Source organism: Emys orbicularis, chromosome 7 (assembly GCF_028017835.1).
Source record: "Emys orbicularis isolate rEmyOrb1 chromosome 7, rEmyOrb1.hap1, whole genome shotgun sequence".
Classification (NCBI taxonomy): Eukaryota; Metazoa; Chordata; order Testudines; family Emydidae; genus Emys; species Emys orbicularis.
The window spans coordinates 72,320,683-72,343,680 of record NC_088689.1 but is presented as its reverse complement, the minus strand read 5'-3'; the positions used below and the strand labels follow the sequence as shown (position 1 = coordinate 72,343,680).

General features: G+C 45.5%; 1 protein-coding gene across 1 annotated transcript; it reads right to left on the bottom strand.

Annotated features, from left to right (window-relative positions):
* Positions 1-1,066: 1,066 nt before the first annotated feature.
* Positions 1,067-22,078, bottom strand: LOC135881220 (cytochrome P450 2H2-like). Its single transcript, XM_065407788.1, has 9 exons — positions 21,899-22,078; positions 20,119-20,281; positions 15,035-15,184; positions 7,001-7,161; positions 5,910-6,086; positions 5,396-5,537; positions 4,009-4,196; positions 1,872-2,013; positions 1,067-1,245 (listed from the first exon to the last, which is right to left on the bottom strand). Exons 1-9 carry the CDS (start codon positions 22,076-22,078, stop codon positions 1,067-1,069), a joined length of 1,482 nt encoding a protein of 493 aa, XP_065263860.1.
* Positions 22,079-22,998: the final 920 nt, after the last annotated feature.

Genomic DNA, 22,998 nt, shown 5'->3' with positions numbered 1-22,998 from the left:
TGATGTTTGGGGTTATTGTGTATGCTGGTTGTGTTGCTGTGTTGATTTGTGTGTGGTTGTGTTGTGCTGGGAGAGCTATGTGGATTTGCACAGGGGGCATCTGGGCCTACGGGTGTGTCAGCTAGTCCAAGTAATCCACCCTCTATGCAGTCTTCCTCATACAACCAATGAATTTGTTGCATGCAAGTTAGCTGTAGAATAAAGGTGGTGACTGGTTGAGTTTCCCTGGATATCACAATGGTCTAGGACTCTAGGACTCTTGGCAGGGCCTAAATACATGCCTTACTGAACTCATGGGAGTAATTCATAAATTCAAAATGGCTGAGAACTTAAAAACTGGATGGTAACAAACCACAAAACCTGATTATTCCACCAGGTGATATTCTGAACAAAAGGAGCTCAACCATGCTTGTAGTCACTACCCTCCCTTCCCATTGACTCAGCAGACATTTTAGGTTTCAGAGTGACACACAGAATGACATTCTTGGAATCTTATTTTATAGATTTAAGACTCCAGAGGTGAGTTACAAAAATTATAGAAAGAATCTTTATGAAGAGTAAAAGATTAATCCTACTGAATTTATCTGAACCTGCCTGGGTAAAGTGGGGAATGTGAATGCTAGTTCAGTCCCCTGCCACAGAATCTCTCCCCACCGAAGCAGAACGTCATCGTCATAATTCACTAGCATTGGCTGAACAGACCCAAAATGCTGGACATTGTTACTAGCTCCTTGTGAACAGAGCAGCCTTTACAGCTGTCAAAGAAGCTTTCATGGTTGTCAACTACACCACAAATGAACTAAAAACAGCTTATGTTGAGAATAGATTCACACCTGAGCCCATTTGAGAACACTGCACGATTATTGTAAATGCCATTAGAGTCAATTATGTAGTTATTTTATGGTATAACACTTAATTTTGTTAAATCCTAGTTACTTAAAAAGTTGACTAATTTGTCTGTGCATTTCATGGCAATTAGTTAATTTCTGTCACTGTATTAAGGAGTTCAAGATCACAGACAATCAAATTAATCACCTCAGGAAATGGAGGTGACTTTTCAAGTTATTTACCGAGGAATAACAATGAGCTGGTAGGACATTGGGGCATTTGAGGTTAATGTCATTGGAGTTATATCAATATCTTTGGGGTCAATGAGAGGCTTCAAGGTAAAGTTCTGCAAAATCGTTGTCAGTAGCAAAAATAGCTGCATCCGAGCCAGACCCTCTCCCACGCAACTCCGTTTCCCTGCAATGAAAAAAGAATATTGAAGAGATGCTGGAGATCTTTCTTTGCAGCATTTTACATGCTGTTTCTATGGATGGAGGATAATGGAAGTCACTCCAAGTTCAGGATGGTAGGAAAGCATTTGGGGCTTAAGAAGCCATTCAAAGATTGTTTTAAGGTTTGAGTTCCATATATAAAGTGGTCTTTTTAAATCCAGTTTGGGGAGAGGGTTGGGAAGATGTGGGTTTTGAGGAATAGCTTATGCACTTCCCAAGTTGGCTAATAAGTGTTAAGGGGGAAGTAATGTGGTGGTTATTGAGTAACAAGTAAGGAGGTGCGGGCAGGATCATGAGTAGGTGGATGAAGGAATAATTGATCATGGATTCATTTACACCAGACAGACACCAGAAAAGCATGAAGTTGCCAAGCAGAGCAAAGAGAGGAGTATGTGTAGTGCTTCCGAAAAGTCACTTCAGACAGCTAGCAGGAAGTAACACGGCTTAAAGACAGATAGATGTTTTACTAGTGTGAGAGACTCTGCTTCATGGACCACCTGAAAACCCTCTGCAGACAGTGTGAGCCAGTAGAGTCATCAAGGCAAAGCTAGAAGACAGTCTGGGATCTGAAATAAACATGGATAACTTTACCTATAGAAAAAGGCATGAAGAAGTCACTGTTCTTGAAGGCACCATTTTCATCCAAGAAATGCCCTGGGTTAAATTGCTCTGGCTTTGGAAATTCCTTGCTGTCATATAGGACTGACTGCAGTACAGGGAATATAGTGGTGCCCTAAATTAGTAAACATATAAACAGAGTTAAAGTGGATACTATCCAAACAGAGAAACCTTCAAAATTCAGAGCTGGACAGTGGGACCCATCTTGATTTTTCTTTATTTCCTTGCAGGTCCTGAACTTCATGTTTTCAACCAGAAGTGAAATATTAAAATTCCATGAGAAGAGCTAATCCCACTGAAGTCCCATCCACAGGCAAATCCTTAAATCTCTTCAGAGAGATTGTTCCTATCTGATCACTATCCTGAATTCAACATCAAAAAGTTTGGGGAGAGTTTGGCTAAGATCCAGAAGTTTCACTTGGACCTCTGAGCTGATGCTCTAAAGCATTTGAGGTTTCCTGGTCAAGATACCGTATTCATCACACCAACAGTTTCCCCATAATTCATAAGCTAAAAGCCCCATGCAATTTTACAGTGAAACTCAGTCAGCAACCCCGCCCCTGAGTATGGTGAGTTCTGGTGCATTTTAACACCTCAACTGGTGCAGAGTTTGGTGGAGATTAGAACTGGGTAAAATTTATCCACCAGAAATGCAGTTTCAGATGATCCAAAACTATTTTCAAATTTGACCCAATTAGTTTTATCCGAGAAAAAGTTATTCGCTTCAGAAAACACATATGAGTCGGGGTGTGTGTCTCCCTATAACTTTTAGGCCAGAGGCTAAGGTACTTGGGATGTGAGAGATGCAAGTTTGAATCCCTAATTTGGAGCAGCAATTTGAACTCAGATCTTCCCCCCATCCAAAATGAGGATTTTAACCTCCAAGCTCTCAGATATTCCAGGATAGGCTCCTTTCAATCTGTCCTTATGAAGCTGTTCCACTTTTTATTAACATTTAAATATCCACTGAGCCAGTGAGAATGACTCTATAGCCTGGTGAGAAAGGCACTCCCCTGGGAGGCAGGAGATGTGGATTCAAATCCCTCCTCTGAATGAAGCAGAGGGAAGATTTCAATCCATATTTCTTACCTCCCAGGTTTTTGGCCTAATGGGGTGGGGGAGAGGGGGAAGACCAGCGCTTCAGTATCTGGTAGGGGGAAGACCTGCGCTTGAGTCCCTGCTTCACTGAATATTTAAGTATTGATACAAAACAGAATAGCTTCAGCAAGAGAGATTGAGGACTCACCCCAGCATAGTCTATAGCCTGGTGTTTAGGATACTCACTGAGGAAATCTGAGTTCAAGTCCCGGCTCCAGAGTGGAGGTACAAATCTAGGTCTCCCACATCCCAGGAAAGTGCCCTATCCACTGGGCTAAAGCGTTAAAGAAGGGGGATAAAACCCACACCAAGATTTCTGAAGTAGACCAGATTTTTCCAACTTGCTGACAAATTGCAAAGATTTTCAGAAGTTAAATGAATATTTTTTCTGATTTTTTTTGGTTTGCTGGCTGACCTGAGTTCAGTAACTGGCATCATCTGACTAACAGTAAGAGCCTGACTCAATTTTACAGAAACCTCAGCCTTGAAGCGTGGTTTGTTTTGTGGTGTGTATTTATCTGTACTGGTTTGCATTCAATTCCAGAAATGGGCAAAGGTGTGGGGAGCTCTGATACTTTTTAAACTTATTCATTCATTACTCATTTGCATGTGCTATTTTGTTTTGATTTGACCGAACAATGTCAAGAAGTTTCCCCAGAAACACCCCCCTTTGGCCTCAAAAAAGAGGGCAATGATTGCACGCATTGGTGTGATACCAAAATCTTAGCTGCACATCGTTGCTAACGTTATTCTCTATTCCATATCTTACTGCTTCGCAACTAGGCTCTCAAACCCTCTTCTGGATGGAAACCCTAACCTGCAGACTATGAAAGTCTGTTCAGCTGCATACAGGGGCTTGGAAAGTTTCAATATAATTGGTACATTACTGGTAATTATTTAAAACTCCCATCACACAAAAACTGGCCAAATTATTTCTATTGTGAACAACTCAAAATTAAAAAGAGAAAAAGGCAGAAGAACTGGCCCTTTCACAGAAACACAGAGAACTGACCTTGGGGATAATGTATTGTCTGAAATGAGTGTCTCTAGTCACAGCACGTGGGAGACCAAGAGGGGAAAGAGAGACGAATCTCTGGGTCTCATGGACCACAGCATCTGTGTAGGGCATCTGGCTTCGGTCCGCCATGCAGGGGCTTCGGCTTCGGCCGATCACACGGTCAATCTCCTCGTGAACCTTCTCTGTCATCAAATTAATGAGGTTTAACACGAAGACTAAACAACAGGATTCCCATAGATTTGCCCAACAGTCTGTCTCTCTGCCCGCAAAACACAAGTCTCAACAGATGGACATTGGGAATATAACAAAACAGGTCAAATTTTGTGTTACAGAAACTACTGTACTTCGCAGCTATGACAAAGGGCCAACAATGTAATTACAGGGCAGTGATATTGTTCATACCTGGTTCTGTTACTAACTAGAGCACAATGTAAAATTATCACCAGTGCATCTAAATATCTACTAAGCAAGAGAGTCCCAAAGCATCTTCCCCAACCCCCGCCCCCGGCCATTTGCTAATATGAAGTTGGAATTAGCACTGGATATAGCTGGTTTTTTTAGCACTGGCAGAGCTTTGATTTAAGCCCTTATATGATCCTGTCCTCTCCAAGCCCATTAAATCCAAAGGCAAAACAACTTTGACTTCATTCAAGGGGAAGGGGCCCGTTTGACAGCCCTGGAATGTGAAAGCATCTGTTACCCACAGAACAGACACAGCCTGGTCAGTGGCAGTGCAGGCTTCTCTTTTACAAACACTGCAATTAAACACCCGTGGCTGGCCATGTCAGCTGACTCAGGCTCGCAGGACTCAGGCTACGGGGCTGTTTAGACGTTAGCGCTCAGGCTGGAGCCAAGGCTCAGGGACCCCAGGAAGAGGGAGGATCCCCAAGCCAAAACATCTACACCGCAGTTAAACAGCCCCGTAGCCCAAGCCCTGTGAGCCAGACCCAGCTGACCCAGGCCAGCCACAGATGTTTAATTGTAGTGTAGACATACACATACACTTCCCTTATCAGAGAACCTGAACGCTGATCTGGATTTGAGAGAGGAATTCAGTCACAACAGCCCATTCAGCCTTTGGATCCTCTCCTCAGATGGCCAATATGGGCACAAGTAATGCCCATTGTACTGGTGCTTTTTGGATGAGAACTTCTGCCTGCAGGGAACTGGAGTAAGAAAGTCCCCCAACACATCTTCAACTCACTTCACATGAACCAAAGAACATCCACCACATGGCAGTCACGCAGGTCACTGCCAACCCAGGCCAGATGGTATCTGGTGATTTAATGGGGGAGGCTCTGCCTACATTTACTGATCTATAGAGCCAGGCACTCCTCACATCTCCCCAAGACTTAACATTTTGTGTGTGTGTCACTGTTACCTTCTATTTCTGGGTATTTCATAAGAAGCTTGAGTCCATGTTTCAGGGTGTCACTGGTTGTCCCTGTTCCAGCAAAGAATAAGCCTAATGTTCTTCTTAACAAGGTCTCAGTGGTAAATTCCGACTGGCTGTTCTGTTGCTCCTGCAGAAAAATTTGGTAGAGATGGCTGATAATTGATTGTAAAAGCGTCGGATCTATTGTCATAAGCCAAAGAAGTCTCATTTTCTACCCAAAATGTGACCCACCTGGCATCGTTATACAAATCCTACAGAAATGGGCCATAGGACTGGAGATTACAGCAGCATTATTGCAGTGCTTTGGGCCATTTCTGTTCACTAAGGTGGTTTTACATGAATGAGGTGAATAGGGCTCCCCTCTTTATATTATAATTTCCTTGTCTCCCTTTAGGGGCTTCTGAAAAGCCACATACTCTGTTGTTCCTTAACAAATAAATAGCACTGATATGTATAACCCACTCCCCAGTAAAGGGGAAGGGCTGCGGCTATCACCTACCTGTTTTATTTTGATGAGGAAAGCATCGATGAAGTCTCGAGGGCAGCTGGGCTCCAGGGACTCTGTGTGCATCTCCACTCTCTCCAAAACAAACTTTCTGAACTCCTCAAAGTGTTTAAAGATTCTCTGGTGAGGCCCAGGGATGTAATGCATGAGAGTCGGGAAAAAATTGTACAGCTGTAAAGATTGAAAGAAAAACACATCTTGGTTTTCCTGGGCAGAGAAGCTTCCTTCATAGTATTTACTCAAATGACTTAACTACAGCAGCACAGACTCTTCTGTGACATCTTATTTTCTAAATGGATTCTAAAGAACTTTGAAAACGTTACCAACTCACATTACCCAATGCATATATATTCCACACACAAAGTTCAGTGACATTCAGTTACATTAGCTAAAAGACTCTCCATTATTTTCAAAATAAAACCATCTTCAATAGACACATCTTGTTCTTGAAAAATCACACTGAAGTGCACTATCTTAACTCTGAACACAAATTTTCTTAGCAAGTAGTAGCACATTATAGATTTTCAAAGGGAAATTTACTTTAGTCGTGCTGAGGTCAAATTTAAGAGACCCACATTCTCTGCCAATGTAACTCCATTGATTTCGAATGAGTTATGCCAGCAGACAGTTTGGCCCTTCATTTGGTACATTTAGTGAGGTTTTCAGGAAGGGGGCATGGAGGTAAGTGGCTGTGAGCTGGAAGTGAAAAGGAGTTTATTTTGGAGGTGAGAAATGTGATCACATTCACTATCATGTTGCTTATGTGATAAGGCATGTAACATGTGATTGGTGTGGATGTTAACATTTTAACTGGCAACTTCCTTGATTTTTACCGATAATGTTGATAGTGAATATCCTTAAGAAAATTTAATTCTGAGCTAATGATGTGTTTTGTGTGGGAATTTAAACAATACTTAGAAACAAGTTTGAAGCTGGGTTTGGTAGTAGCTGCAGCCTAACGAGAAGGAAACCATTATGGGAATCTGAAATAACACTTGTTTATGGAAAATTAATAGTTAAAGAAAGAAATTTCTGTCCCTTCCCCCAATACAAAGGAGAAGAATAGAATAAACCCCTGAACATACCTCTGTCCAGGGAGAGCGCTCGATCTTTCTACTTTCCATTATGAGATTTATTAAAGTCACAAATTTCTTATCTTCATAGTCAAACCGGTCCCCAAAGACGATGGAGCAGATGACATTGGAGACGGCGTGGGTGAGGAAGAGGGTGGGGTCAAAGGGCTGCCCTGGAGTAAAACAAAACTAGTAAGAGTCAGTTTTAATTCAGTGTCTTGACCCTCAGCATCAGAGTCATGGGCAGCACGGGGACGTTGTGGATCTCCAACCACAGGGCAAGACTCAAGGTGGGGCTGACAGCAATATTCCCTGGGGAGGGTGGGTTAAGGCTGCCCCAACCCCCACTCTTACCTCTCACATGATAAATTAAACACTTGCAACTTTTTTTCTTGGCAATCAGTTTAACTCTGTCTGCTCTGCTGCTCTCTGCCTGACACACTCTGGTCTGACCAGGGGCCATCAGTGCCTCTCTGAGTGACACCTGCCTGTCTGACGTGGGGCCCATTTCACAGAAAGGATCCCAACCCTTTCACAACAGGATCCTGCTCAGAGGGCTGTGCCTGAGCCATTTCATGTGTTGTTGTAGTATCATCACTAACTCCCAGAGCACAGCAATCTCCCCTTGGCACTGGCAGCCCCGGCCGTGCAGCGTAAATACACTGTTGTTATGCTAGGGAAGGAGTAAAGGCTCCCAGCACAACAGCAGGGGGGATGGGTCTGCTTTCTGCCTTCAGAGTGCACTAAGCAGGCCCCACAGCTCAGCTAACACTGCTGGAGAGGCTGAATTTCCCACTGGCTCACCAGTGCCATCTTAGCTTCCGTTTCAGGTTCTCCCTTCCTCATAAGCACAAGGAACACATGGGGCTGGTCACTAAGAGCTAACCTGGGGCTGCAGCATCAGAGGGACCAGCACAACATTCCTGGAAATTATCGGCAAGAGTTCACCCCTCTGACCTGAGTCCACAGTGCTCATGGGGAACATCCAGAAGCAGCATTTTCTTCATGCACCAGACCCCTGCCTGTGTCCCTCACCCGTCGATTCTCTTTGACTCATTCCGAACAGCAATAGCTGCCCCTTGGCTCAGAGTGCACAAGTAGCAGCAGCAGCAGCACTAATGTAGTACCAATGGTGGGGAAGGGTCTCCGTGCATTCTCCTCTCCCACTCACAATTCACCAGATGGGCAGAGCCAACTTCAGTTTAGCCCTTAGTGTTGCATTAAATATTGCGAGAGGCAGGATGGTCTGTACGAGCCCCTGTACTTTTGCTGCAACTTAGCACTCAAACTCCTTTTCCTTCTGTGGATCCAAACCAGTTCACCCTCCTGGTATATCTGGGCAGTCCCCCTTAAATCTTAGGGCTCCTTCTCTCTCTAGGTGGCCCTGGTGAGGCTTTATTGCTTAGACAGCAGTGCTGAGGATGCCTGTCAAGTGCTAGGTACTCTGTGGGATTAGTAACTCATCTGTCATGGCTACCCCATCCAGCAATTCTGCTAGGAGGATGGTCACATGCCCAAACATTACATTATATGGTGTGTACCCCTGGGACGACTGCACATTAGTCCTGTAGGCCATCATGACCTAGGGAAGAAAACTGTCCCACTTCTGTTGACTGGCATCTACAACATAGCTGTGAATGTACAGTTCAGATGCTCCACCTGGCAGAGACCTGGGTGTGGCTTGTCATGCCTACTGCTCAGAGCAGGAGTTGGTAGCCAGGATTAGGAGAGTAGGAGCCCAGGGTCAGACCCAGAGGTCAGGTGCCAGAGCCAAAGTCAAAAGTCAAGAATTGGAGCCAAAGGTCAGAGCCAGGTTACTTGGAATGAGGCAAGGCAGGAGCAGGAGCTATCACAACCATGGGCAAATGCTTTGATCAGCCGCCAAACTGTTGCTGCAGCTGGGCTTAAGAGCTGGTCTGCTGTGTCTTCCCACCAGTCAGGTGGTGTAGCTAATCAGGCAGCCTATCACAGGCCAGCTGCCCTCGTTAGGTTGCCCAGAGACCGACTGTGCTGCAGTCCTGATTCCTGACACCAACAGCCCGTCTGACCGTCAGGGCCGGCTCTAGGTTTTTTGCTGCCCCAAGCAAAAAAAAATTTGGCTGCCCCCCGTCCCAGCCCTGGGCTCCTCGCCGCACACCCCTGTTGTCCCAGCCCTGGGCTCTCCCCCCCAAACACACCCCCTGCCACCCCAGCCCTGGGCTCTCTCCCACCCCCACCTGCACCCTCCTTCCACTGCAGCCTTGGGTCACTGGTAACTCGCTCCCACGGCAAGTCATTCAGCAGGAATTTTAGATGTGCACAGAACACAGACAGGATTGGTTCCCGCATGGTTACAGAACTGCAGTAAAGTGGTACAATTTTCAGCTTGTGTGATTGGAGGATATCTGGATGCATATTATAAGACTGTCCTACATAAATGAGGAAAAGTTGAGGTGCCTTTATTATTCTTTTATTCCACTCTTTCTTTCTATGGGGAATTTGCCAATGCAATATCACTGTCTTCCTTTTAAACAAACAAACAAACAAACAAACAAACAAACAAACAAACAAACAAACAAACAAACAAGGCAATGGCTGTTGAAAATAGCAATTCCAGTCCTAATAACTACTGGGAAGCATTTCTTGCTCAATTTTATCCTACTTTTTCTACAGCAAGTTACAGTGGATCAGTATATTTGATTTGGGAGAAATGAAGTTCAAATTCTCGTTGAGAATTTGAAAGTAGAAGGCAGCTTGGGTGAAAGTGATCATGAAATCATAGAGTTTGCAATTCTAAGGAAGGGTAGAAGGGAGAACAGCAAAATAGAGAAATGGATTTCAGGAAGGCGGATTTTGGTAAGCTCAGAGAGCTGATAGGTAAGGTCCCATGGGAATCAAGACTGAGGGGAAAAACAACTGAGGAGAGTTGGCAGTTTTTCAAAGGGACACTATTAAGGGCCCAAAAGCAAGCTATTCCGCTGGTTAGGAAAGATAGAAAATGTGGCAAAAGACCACCTTGGCTTAACCACGAGATCTTGCATGATCTAAAAAATAAAAAGGAGTCATATAAAAAATGGAAACTAGGACAGATTACAAAGGATGAATATAGGCAAACAACACTGGAATGCAGGGGCAAGATTAGAAAGGCAAAGGCACAAAATGAGCTCAAACTAGCTACGGGAATAAAGGGGAACAAGAAGACTTTTTATCAATACATTAGAAGCAAGAGGAATACCAAAGACAGGGTAGGCCCACTGCTTAGTGAAGAGGGAGAAACAGTAACAGGAAACTTGGAAATGGCAGAGATGCTTAATGACTTCTTTGTTTCGGTCTTCACCGAGAAGTCTGAAGGAATGCCTAACATAGTGAATGCTATTGGGAAGGGGGTAGGTTTAGCAGATAAAATAAAAAAAGAACAAGTTAAAAATCACTTAGAAAAGTTAGATGCCTGCAAGTCACCAGGGCCTGATGAAATGCATCCTAGAATACTCAAGGAGCTAATAGAGGAGGTATCTGAGCCTCTAGCTATTATCTTTGGAAAATCATGGGAGGCGGGAGAGATTCCAGAAGACTGGAAAAGGGCAAATATAGTGCCCATCTATAAAAAGGGAAATAAAAACAACCCAGGAAACTACAGACCAGTTAGTTTAACTTCTGTGCCAGGGAAGATAATGGAGCAAGTAATTAAGGAAATCATCTGCAAACACTTGGAAGGTGGTAAGGTGATAGGGAACAGCCAGCATGGATTTGTAAAGAACAAATCATGTCAAACCAATCTGATAGCTTTCTTTGATAGGATAACGAGTCTTGTGGATAAGGGAGAAGCTGTGGATGTGGTATACCTAGACTTTAGTAAGGCATTTGATACGGTCTCGCATGATATTCTTATCGATAAACTAGGCAAATACAATTTAGATGGAGCTACTATAAGGTGGGTGCATAACTGGCTGGATAACCGTACTCAGAGAGTTGTTATTAATGGTTCCCAATCCTGCTGGAAAGGCATAACGAGTGGGGTTCCGCAGGGGTCTGTTTTGGGACCGGCTCTGTTCAATATCTTCATTAACGACTTAGATATTGGCATAGAAAGTACGCTTATTAAGTTTGCGGATGATACCAAACTGGGAGGGATTGCAACTGCTTTGGAGGACAGGGTCATAATTCAAAATGATCTGGACAAATTGGAGAAATGGTCTGATTTAAACAGGATGAAGTTTAACAAAGACAAACGCAAAGTGCTCCACTTAGGAAGAAAAAATCAGTTTCACACATACAGAATGGGAAGAGACTGTCTAGGAAGGAGTACGGCAGAATGGGATCTGGGGGTTATAGTGGACCACAAGCTAAATATGAGTCAACAGTGTGATGCTGTTGCAAAAAAAGCAAACATGATTCTGGGATGTATTAACAGGTGTGTTGTGAGCAAGACACGAGAAGTCATTCTTCCGCTCTACTCTGCTCTGGTTAGGCCTCAGCTAGAGTATTGTGTCCAGTTCTGGGCACCGCATTTCAAGAAAGATGTAGAGAAATTGGAAAGGGTCCAGAGAAGAGCAACAAGAATGATTAAAGGTCTTGAGAACATGACCTATGAAGGAAGGCTGAAAGCATTGGGTTTGTTTAGTTTGGAAAAGAGAAGACTGAGAGGGGACATGATAGCAGTTTTCAGGTATCTAAAAGGGTGTCATAAGGAGGAGGGAGAAAACTTGTTCACCTTAGCCTCTAAGGATAGAACAAGAAGCAATGGGCTTAAACTGCAGCAAGGGAGGTCTAGGTTGGACATTAGGAAAAAGTTCCTAACTGTCAGGGTGGTTAAACACTGGAATAAATTGCCTAGGGAGGTTGTGGAATCTCCATCTCTGGAGATATTTAAGAGTAGGTTAGATAAATGTCTATCAGGGATGGTCTAGGCAGTATTTGGTCCTGCCATGCGGGCAGGGGACTGGACTCGATGACCTCTCGAGGTCCCTTCCAGTCCTAGAATCTATGAATATGAATATGAATAAGTAACAACTACCCAAACTGAGCTTGAGCACTCCTGAATTTTGAGGTGTTCAAATCTGGAAGGCAGGTGCTGGGGGGGGACTGTGGCTCCGCGGGGGAGCACGGCAGCATGTATGCAGCAGTGTGTCTGGCACTGCGCGGAGCCAGACACGCTGGTCTGAGTGGCACGGTAAGGGGGCTGGGGGGTTGGATGGGGCGGAGGTTCGGGGGGGCAGTCGGGCAGGCAGGGGCAGGGAGAAGGGGGGGTTAGATGGGTCAGGGGTTGGGGGGGGCAGTCAGGGGACAGGCAGTGGTTGGCTAGGCATGGGAGTCCCGGGGGTTTGTCAGGGGACAGGTAGGGGGTGGGGTCCTAGGGCAAAAGTTGGGGGGGTCTCAGGAGGGGGCAGTTGGGGACAAGGAGAAGGGAGGCTTAGATAGGGGGTGGGGTCCCGGGAGGGGGCAATCAGGGGACAAGGAGCAGCAGCACTTAGATAGGGGGTTGGGTCCTGGGGGGCCGTTATGGGCAGGGGTGATCAGGGGACAGGGAGCAGGGCGGGTTGGATGGGTTGGGGTTTCTGTGGGGGGGGGGGCAGTCGGAGGGAGTGGATGGTGGCAGGGTGGGGCTACCCTCCCACCCTGAGGAGTGTCCTATTTTTTGAATGTTAAAATATGGTATCCCTACTCACAGCGCAGCTCTCCATTCACAGCAGGCTGCAGCATGAGGTCTCAGCTACCTCCCTCTCTCCCTCTCTTTCCTGTTGGTAGTGGCCAACGGAATGCTGGGAAATGTAGTTCTTTCTCTGCTTCAGGGCTGGCTCTATAGGCACGGAGCTAACCAAGGAACTACAGCTCCCAGGGCCCCCTGTTGGTTCTCAGCTCCCATGCTGGATCCTGCCGCCCCTGCAAATGGGCTGCCCCAAGCACGTGCTTGCTTTGCTGGTGCCTAGAGCCGCCCCTGCTGACCGTGGTGGTAAGGTGTAGTACAGGTCTTATTTATCTGAAGACGTCACACACCCCTTAGAATAAGCATGATTCAAAATTTTCGCCATTGATCAGTATGCAAGGAGTGAGGTTAGCAACCATTTGTGCTTCTCGATCAGGCCGTGGATGAGCCTCTGCCCACTCAGAGAAGTAGCCTGCTCTCACAAGGGTGTACTGACTGACTCTCCCAGAATAACCATAGCTACCATTTCCAGAGGGTGGCTTGTCTGGGTGGTAACCATGGGTGCTCTGGGTGTAGGATGATCTGTCTTATGGGCCCCACAGGTATAACAAGACGTCCATGCTCCCTAAGCGACCTGCACCATCCAGGCCAGTAGCATCAACTTCAAACCCTTTGGCTAAGCTTCTCCATCCCCAAATGTCCCTGTAACGGGGTCAGTACCCACCTCTCACGAGTGCCCCCTTTTCTCTGGCCAATATGCCTGTGATCACAATCTTTTTTCGGGGCAGCACCTTCCTCTTGCAGGCGGCCCCCTTTGGTTGGTTGGTTGGTTTGTTGAGTGTGAACTTGCTTTTGGCTTTTGTTCTTATCTCAAGCTGGCACCTGCCTCTCACAACCGCCCTCCTTGCAAGCACTGTCCAGGCTCAGTCTCCTGGACAGAGCATGAACATTCGTGTACTGTTACCCTGGATGGTGTCTTATCTGGTACTGGAACTGAGCCAGCTGTTCCAGCCACCAGCGCAATTGTCCTTGGGCATCATGGAAATTATGAAGCTCCCTGAGGGAACCATGATCTGTTCTTCACAGGAATCCTTTCCACAGCAGGAAGTGGCAAACATATTTTGTGAAGGTCACCACTGCCAGCAACTCTGCATTAGCCACGGAGTAGGTCTGCTTTGCTTTGTTCAGCATCCTGCTGACATATGCAATTACTCTTTCCTTGTCTCCATATGGTTGAGTCAAGACAGCACCAATACCAGCTTCACTGGCATCTGTATCTAGAATGGATGGTGCTGGGGATCTCAGTAGGCCCGTATTGTTACAGACATGAGCCTCCACTTTAGTTCCAGAAAGGCTTCTTGGCAGGGCTAGTCCACTCAAACATCCACCTCGTCTCTGCCAGCTTGAGCAGTGGCTGTGCAATTGTGGCAAAACAAATAATGACTCTCCAGTAGTATGAAACCAGACCAATGAAACGCTGCTCCTCAGTGACAGCCCTCGGCACTGACCAGGACTGGATGGCTTCACCATCAACATCCCTTGAGATCATATGCCCCAGCTAATTTACTTTGTCACAGAAAAAAATTGCATTTTGCTGAATTCACCTTTAAGTTGGCTTGGCGTAGCATCTCCAGCACAGCTCCCAACTTCTGCGGGTGCTTCTCAAATGACCTCCCAGTGATGATGCCATCAAAATACACCAGGCAAGATGTTTCCTGCATGTCTGCCAGGATGGCATCCATATAGTCCCCTGCTTAGCAGATCCATCACAGTTCCTTCCTCCACTTTTTATTTTTCATGTCTATTTCAAATGTATGCTGCTTGCAGTACAGAATAGTCCTTCCTATCTGTTTGTATAGCATACACACAATAAAGCCCCAATCTTGGGATCTGTGTTCACTACTGGAGTATAAATAGTAATAATTAGTGGGTCACTTATAAAGCACTGTCCATTTACACAGTGGTTTCCAATCATTCCTGTGGGAGCCCATCATTATAGAATGTAGGTGCCAAATTTGTATCAGATGTGTAGCAGAGATGAAAATGAGAATAAGCAACTCTAGGCCTGGGTGTCTCATTAACGCAGCAGACTGAAGATAAATGGATCCACTCTTACCTGGTTCACTGTTTTAGCTTCTGCCAACTCTAGACAAACATTTTCCATTTGCTCACTGGCCATAGATCAGTGGGTAGAAAACATGGGGAACAATGGCCAGAAAAGGTCATCTTTAGACCTTTGCCCACATACTTTTGTATTATATTAACACAGTTAGTTATATGTGCAGCTAAAGGCTTTAGTTAGAAGATGTTTGAACCAATATCAATATCCGAACCATTGCTCAATATTTAATATCATGAAAAGCAGAAAGACTTTAACTGACTCTTCAATTCTAACTTCCAACAGACATAAAGTTGATCCTCACCGTGAGTGTTTTTGAGCCTTTCCACCAGGAAATGGGCTTCCTCCAGGATTCGCTCTTCAGAGCTCTTCTTCCCCATCCCCAAATTCCTCAAAGTGGTGAGGGTAAATCGGCGTAGCTCCTTCCACGGCCCCATACTGTTCATAGGAATACCTGAAAAAGGAAGAGAATGGGAAAGAAAGGAGGGAAGGGCCAGACTTTCAAACCCACCCAAACACTGTTTATTCAAAGTTTCATAGGAACATAAGATTGGAAGGGACCTTCCGGGTCACTGAGTCCAGTCCCCCGCTATAGCAGTCAACCCTGTCATATAATCCTGTTCATAAACTTTTGAGTTTATGACCTTGAACTCAAATTTTATTTATATCTGTGTTCTGCTTGGGAGACTGTGTTACACGGTCATCACACCCGTACTTTATCTGTTTGATATGTTTATTTACCACAATATCCTACACATTAAACTCATTGCAGTTTCAGAGCAATTATGAGGAAGAAAAATAATTCAGTTCATTACTGTAACAAGGTGCAGCTGGGCCCCTCTACAGGAGCGCTGTCAGCTTTTCTGCCGCCCTAGGCGGTGGAAGGTCCCGCCATCGAAATACCGCTGCGGTCGCCGCCCCCCAAATTGTAGCGCCCTAGGCGACCCCCTAGGTCGCCTAATGGGTTACGCCGGCCCTGCCCCTCTAGCTTCTGCTCCTGTTGCACCCACAAACCAGCCAGAGACCTCTGCGTAATCACGGGTGCTCTTTATTCACAGTTTACTTTCCCACCACCTTGTAGCTACAAACAGCTTCAGTCTTGCAGCCAGCAGCGATGAGTTCCCACTCCCTCTATTCTCTGGCTCCTCCCTTTCCTTCTCCCCTTTGCTTCCTTCCTGCCAGCCTTTATGTCGCCACTAGCGAACGAGGCCGGCAGCTGTTCCCCGTTTGCCACTCAGGCCTGGGCTTACTCAGCCCGTTCCAATTCCCCTTTCTTGATTGGAGCAGGTACAACAGAGGCCTGGCTCAGAGTTTCTTAGCCAGCACCCTGTCACAATTAACATGTCCAATACCTGTAGTTTGTTCAGAGCGTGGCCTATCACAGTAATGAGAATTCTTCCAGTCACAGTAATTAGAGCAAAGTATATGTACTGCTGGCACAAACTAAAAATTAGAAGTAAACTGGGAAACACATTAGTTTGCCAAATTTTAACCATTTGGGCTAAAAATTTTCTGTCTGTGTGCCTCAGGTTGAATGTTTTTTGAATATTTCAGCCAAAGTGTTCAGTCATTTCCATGAACAAGGTTAGGGGAAAATATATTGTTCTACCCATGTTAAAAAATGCTGGGATCTTTTCTTTGAGAAACTCTAGCACTCCCATTTGGGAGCTGGAATTTGAAATTTGGCTAGGGGCTGACCTTTGTGTCAATGTGTGACTTTGCCATTCCCATGAAAATCTACCCAAATGTCACTAAATTATAAGCCCTTGAAAAATTGCATTTCACACATTGTCAGTAGAGACTTAAGGTATGTCTACACTAGGAAATTAGGTCGAATTTATAGAAGACAATTTTTAGGAAGCGATTTTATACAGTTGATTGTGTGTGTCCCCACTTAAGACAATTAAGACCATTAAGTTGGCGGAGTGCGTCCACAGTACCGTGGCTAGCGTCGACTTTCGGAGTTGTGCACTGTGGGTAGCTATCCCACAGTTCCCGCAGTCCCCGCTGCCCATTGGAATTCTGGGTTGAGCTCCCAGTGCCTGATGGGGCCAAAAATTTGTTGTGGGTGGTTTTGGGTAAATGTCGTCAGTCAACCCTCCCTCCCTCTGTGAAAACAATGGCAGCCAATCCTTTCGCAGCTTTTTTCCTGGGTTAACCGCGCAGACGCCATAGCACTGCAAGCGGGAGCCCGCTCAGCTCTCCGTCATCACTGCTGTTGCAGGCAAGTCTAAAGGGTAGTGACTCTGGGACATGTGCGGGCCTGTTTAGATTTTAGGCGCATCATATTCCTCTCTTTTGTCGCTGGAGAAAAAGTCTTGCAGCCGTTCTCATCAGTAGGACTTGTAGCCATTGGAACAGCAATGGTGTTTTGCTCGCTCCGCCACTTCCGCTGCAACTCTGCCATCCCGAGCTCCTGCAATCCAGCAGCAGATTGTGCAGTATGACTGAAAGCCATTGTCATATGTATGACTTTTAGCGGTCCTCGGAGCAGCAATGCAATGTTGTTTTGCTCGCTCCGCCACTTCCGCTGCAACTCTACCATCCTGATCTCCAGCGACCTGGCTGCTCTCCCAGCCAGCAGCACTGCGCGGTCGCACCTACCCCAGCCTACCCTGTGCTCCCATAGCTCATGAACCCTGGACAGTAGTAAGGAGCAGTTGAACTATAGTCTTAGCAAGTGCAGAATGGTGGTGCAATGTGCCTTTGGACGTTTACAAGCTCGCTGCTGCCGTTGATCAGACCTCAGCGCAACTAGCATTTGCATTGTTATTGCTGCTTGCTGTGCACTACATAATATCTGTGAGAGTAACGGGGAGACGTTTATGGCGAGGTGGGAGGTTGATGCAAATCGCCTGGTGTCCGATTTTGAGCGGATAGACACCAGGGTGATTAGAAGAGCACAGCAAGGCACACTGTGCATCACAGAGACCTTGAAAACCAGTTTCTCCTTGATGCAAACCCACCCCCTTTGTTGATTTTAATTCCCTGTAAGCCAACCATCCTCCCCCCTTCGAAATAAAGCAACTATTGTTTTAAAACCATGCATTCTTTCTTTATTAATTAAAAATAAATGAGATAACGGAAAAGGTAGCCGCGGGTAGTTTGGGGTACATGTCGTCAGTCGCCTCCCTTTTCCCCCCCTCCCGCCATGAAAGCAACGGCAGACAATCCTTTCGCGCCCTTTTTCCTGGATTGCCCATGCATACGCCATAGTTCTGCAAGCGGGAGTCTGCTCAGATCACCGCTGCAGTTGTGAGCATTGTAAATAAACACCTCACATTTGCCCTTGGAGATTTTAGCATATATATTGGCATTGCGTCTTTTGGAACAGAGTTCTGATAGCAATGATTCATCTCCCCATACAGCGATCAGATGAGCTCGCCACACTGGTCAAACAGGAAATGAAATTAAAAAGTTCCCGGGGCTTTTCCTGTGTACCTGACTAGTGCATCTGAGTTGAAAGTGCTGTTTTGAGCGGTCACAATGGTGCACTCTGGGATAGCTCCCGGAGGCCAATACTGTCGAATTGCATCCACACTACCCTGAATTCGACACGGCGATGTCGATTTCAGCATTAATCCCCTCGTCGGGGAGGAGTACAGAAATTGATTTTAAGAGCCCTTTAAGTCGAAAAAAAGGACTTAGTCGTGTGGACGAGTGCAGGGTTAAATCGATCTAACGCTGCTAAATTCGACCTAAATTCATAGTGTAGACCAGGGTTTAGTGTTTAGCGGCTAAAGTCTCCAAAGATACTGTCATCTCTGGACATACACCAGCACCACTCAGCTCCTAGTGCTGGTCCACAAATAAAGATGACAACCTACTACTGTTATCGGTTACTCCATTAGCTCAAGTGGCAGAGGTCTGTGCAGTGGAGCTAAAGTTTCCAGCGGCATCAGCATAACATATTATAAAAGTGGAATCCCAGCCTAGAGGCAGTAGGAGAGAGAGATGTAGCCCTTGGGAGGTGCCAGAATGATGGTCACTGGTGATGATGAGGGAGGTGATGGTGATGAGAAAGATGATGGCTAACATTTCAGGTTATTCTGCAAGGGATGGTGTGAGTATATGGATGTGCAGATGTACATTCCGTAGTATCTCTATCTACCTTACTGAGTTGGGATGTTTGTGACAGGACTAAATGTATTAATAAACAATATTTGTAAATATAAAAGAGTTCCTATAGTGTGAGTGTTGCAACTGTGCACATCAGGGTTCCCAACTGTATAATAATTTTTATAATTCTGGGCCTGATCTTGGGGGCAAGAACCTGGCAACCCTCAAAGTGATAACTGGGAATTCTTAAGTAATCTATATGATTAATACATAATCTAAAGCTCAGGCAACAAAGTGAAACAATAATAAAAATAATCCTCCACCCCTCCTGGGACATACCTAGTCTAGTGAGGACAGGCAGTGGCATGGCTACAATGGCACAAGTGGTGCAGTTGCCAATGCCCAGAAGTTTATGGGGGCTCAACCAGATGGAGCAGTGCTCCAGCACGTCACCTGGAGCATGGGGTCAGATGGAGGAGCAGCCGGGCCAGCTCTGAGTGGCATTGCGACTGGGCACTCAGGTTTGGACTGTCTGCCCTTTGTCATGACAGAGGAGTAGCCAGCGGAAACCTGAGTGGTGATGCAACCCTGTGCGCCAAGTCACAACCCCACTCATCACTCCAGTTGGACTCAGGCCACGTGAGTGTGGGGTGGGAGATGGGCACCATTGGGCAGCCAGGATTGGGAGGAGCAGCCCTAGCCTGGGATGGCAGTGGAGCGCTGAACTGCGGGGGCACCAGTGAGTGGCCAGGAAGGTCTCAGGGGCAGTAGGTGAAGGGATGGAGGGCCAGTTGTTGAGGTGTTATAGGATGAGTGGGAAGCATCAGTGATCTGCAGGGTGAGGGATTGAGGGCAAGTGGGGTGAGATGTGAGAGGTGTGGGGGAAATAGTGGATTTTGGGGGTGATGAGGTGAGTTGTAGGCTGGGATGTTGTGGGGGAGGGAGGAAGGTTGGGGGCTATGGCCTGTGATTGGAAAAAGGGGCCACCTAATCTATTCTTGGACCAGGGCCCTCTGGGGCCTCGTTACACCACTGAGCAGGGGAAGAAGGAGCTAGGAATTCATTACCCTCTTGGCCTCTCCAGCTCTGGTCTCCTGGCTGTATTCTGGCCCTTCTATTATGCGATGGCCTAGTCACTGCCTCTCACTCACCTGTAGTGAGATGTTACCACCCATTCATGTCAGGGAGCTAGTGGAGTAACAGGGAATGGAACCAATTTTTGCTACTGTTCTAAATGAAACTCCAGCTGCTTCCCCTTGTGTCTTCTCAGTTGTGTTCTCCACATACAGAAAACATCAGCTCTATATGCTGATGTTACTGGAAATTTACCTTTTTTGTCGGGCAACCTTTCAAATACTGGCATACGTCCTCTGTCACTGAACTCGTCCCCTTGATCAATCAGTGCTTCCTTCACAACTTCATGTCCATACAGCACCACAGCCCGCTCTGAGCCCAAATATATTGTGAAAATCGGGCCGTACTTAGCACTGAGCTGTCAAAGTTAACACACAAAACCAGCACGTTTTAACATAAATCCACTTAATTAAGAATAAGAATGTGATCAGATCAAATTACAAATTAATGAAAGAGCTCATATGCGCTAAGATAATACTAGTCAGAGTTTACTATTCTGACTTGGGAATTGCCTGACATTTGCTTCAGTTTCTAATCTTGATGTTCTGTTAACACTGTGTTTTTCCTAGAGAGATAGAGGGAGAGAGTGAGTGTGAAAGAAGGATCATTCTATCTGTGTTATATAATTATCTCATCCTGCTAGCAGTTGGAATTAATGCAGGTCCTTTCATTTGTAAGCTCTAGCAATTTGCACTATTTAACTAATGACAATTCAGTTCTACTCTGAAAAATGACTGTGTACAAATGACACTTCTAACGCCACAGAACTCCTGCCTCCATTTCTTCATAGCAACATCCGCTGACTTTATAATGACAAGACAGTTTTTCCTTATTACTGTCAGCCCTGCAGAGCCAGAGAGAGAGTGGAGTGAGATTCTGTTTCCCCTTTTACATTACAAATAGACTTACTGCCTAATTTCCAATCCATTACACCTGTGCAAATCAACAACAATGGGGTTACATTTCTGTAACTCTTTATGGTAGGATTCGATGAGAATGAGGTTGAACAGATGTAACTGGGGGCAGAGTTTCTCCTGTTTAACTTTTATTATTTGCGATGGTGAGCAAGAAGGAAAGAAACCAACTTGGCTGTCAGACCCCAGGCTGTGGATTGCCATTCGCATGTGAGATGATGGTATTTGAGATGATAATTATAGTGAAACAATAGCATGGGCAGAACAAAGCCATTTTTTCAAAGCTGATCTGCAGTTGACACCTTACCATCCCCTTGTGAAGCAGGCAAATATCATTACAGCAATTTTACAGATGGGGAAATTGAGCGCTTAGGTGACTTACTTGGATGCACCCATGGGCTACATCTGCACTTGGGGCTACGGGTTTGATTCCCAACTCGAGCAGACCTACTCATGCCAGCTTTCATTGAGCTAGCCCACTAAGAACAGTGGCATAGCCACAGTAGCAGAGAGAGTGGCATGGGCTAGCTGCCCTGAGTACATACCCAAGGGGTACAAGTAGGTTTATGCTTAGAGTGGCTAGCCCATGCTTCCGCAGCTAATACTATTTTTAGCACACTAGTTTGATGGCATAAGTCTGTCCATGTGAGCTGGGAATCAGACCTCAAGCTCCAAGTGTAGATGGAGCCAGAGTCTGTTGCAGAGGTAGGAATAAAAACCAGGTCTGACTGCTGTTTCTCGACAGACCCCACTAGACCACTCCCCCCACAGTGTGATTGTCTATACAGCTTGCAGTGAAGCTGGGTATATTCTGGATTACCTGTGAATAAGACACCTATATTAAAAGGCATACGTTAACATGAACAGTTTATATCTAGCATTCAAGATTGATTATTTTTGTGGGGGGGAAATTAAGACTGAACTATGAGGAGTTGAGTGACATGGGATTGCCACTGTGTAAACATCTGTGTAAACAGACATTTCACAGAGTTCTGCTTGAGCTAGGCTCTGCTTAACCTCCAACTACAACCAAACAATAGATGAGAAACAAATACTTTTACCTCACGCACTGATTGGGGCAAGTTCTTCATATTCAGCTGCAGTGCATTTCCTATGATGGGAAAAGCAACAGGGCCAGGCGGCAGCTTCCCACTTCCAGACATCTTTTTCCATGCTGAAAGGAAAAGAAGGCAAGAGATGCACACTGCTAGGAAAATAGTTGTTGCTCCCAGAGGCTCCATTACAGAGTGTAGCAATTATTCTGGGTTCTAGCAGGGAGTTTACTGGTATTTCAGAATCCACACTTTATATATTGTGCGGTGGAACAGAGCATGCAAGCCAATAGCCTCTCTCAGTTCCGCTTGGTAAACTAGATTAGTCATTGTCCAGCAAAAGAGACCTGATATCAAACTAGGAATGATCTCCTTTGAACCTTTATTTGTATATCATGTGTGTTTGCCCCTCCAGCCTTTGTTCGTATTTGTCCAGAGAGGGCAAATGTTAATCATAAAGTGAATCTTTCTAAAGCGGTCCAGACTTCCATGGACTTCTCCAGTTTTGATACATATTGCATGGAGGCATGCTGTTAGCTGAAATATTACATACTTACACTGACAAAAAACTTAGTTAACACATAGTTAAGGGTGTCCCAAAGTATATTGTTGTAGGATATGTAATATGTAGCATGTATATAATAGATGTCGGAACATGTGAAAAGATACCAACTTGTCTGGCAAGTAAAGAGAACAGCCAGGTGAAAAGCTGAGCTAGCAACCTGATCAGGTGACCACCTACATCAGCAGTTTGGTCAGGAAAAAAACGGAGTTAGCAAACTAATCATAGTGTTAGGCAGAAAAGTGGTTAAACAGTATATAATGAATAGCTTTGTAACAATGTATGTTAGGCACGCACCTGAAAATGGGGGTGCACTTGCATTTAACCCTACGCTATGCCCTATTTCATGGACTGATCACTCACTGAAGCAGCAAATAAATTACATACTTTCTTCGGCTCAAGAGTCGGTCTGGGAACCTGTGCGGGCTGGATAGTGGGGAAAAGAACCAGTGAACAATTGTGCCCTTCTAGAACACTGAGTTCAGCGAAACTTAAACTTTTAAAAAACCAGGCACTGAAGAGTTAAGGTATTTTAAATGCAAACTTG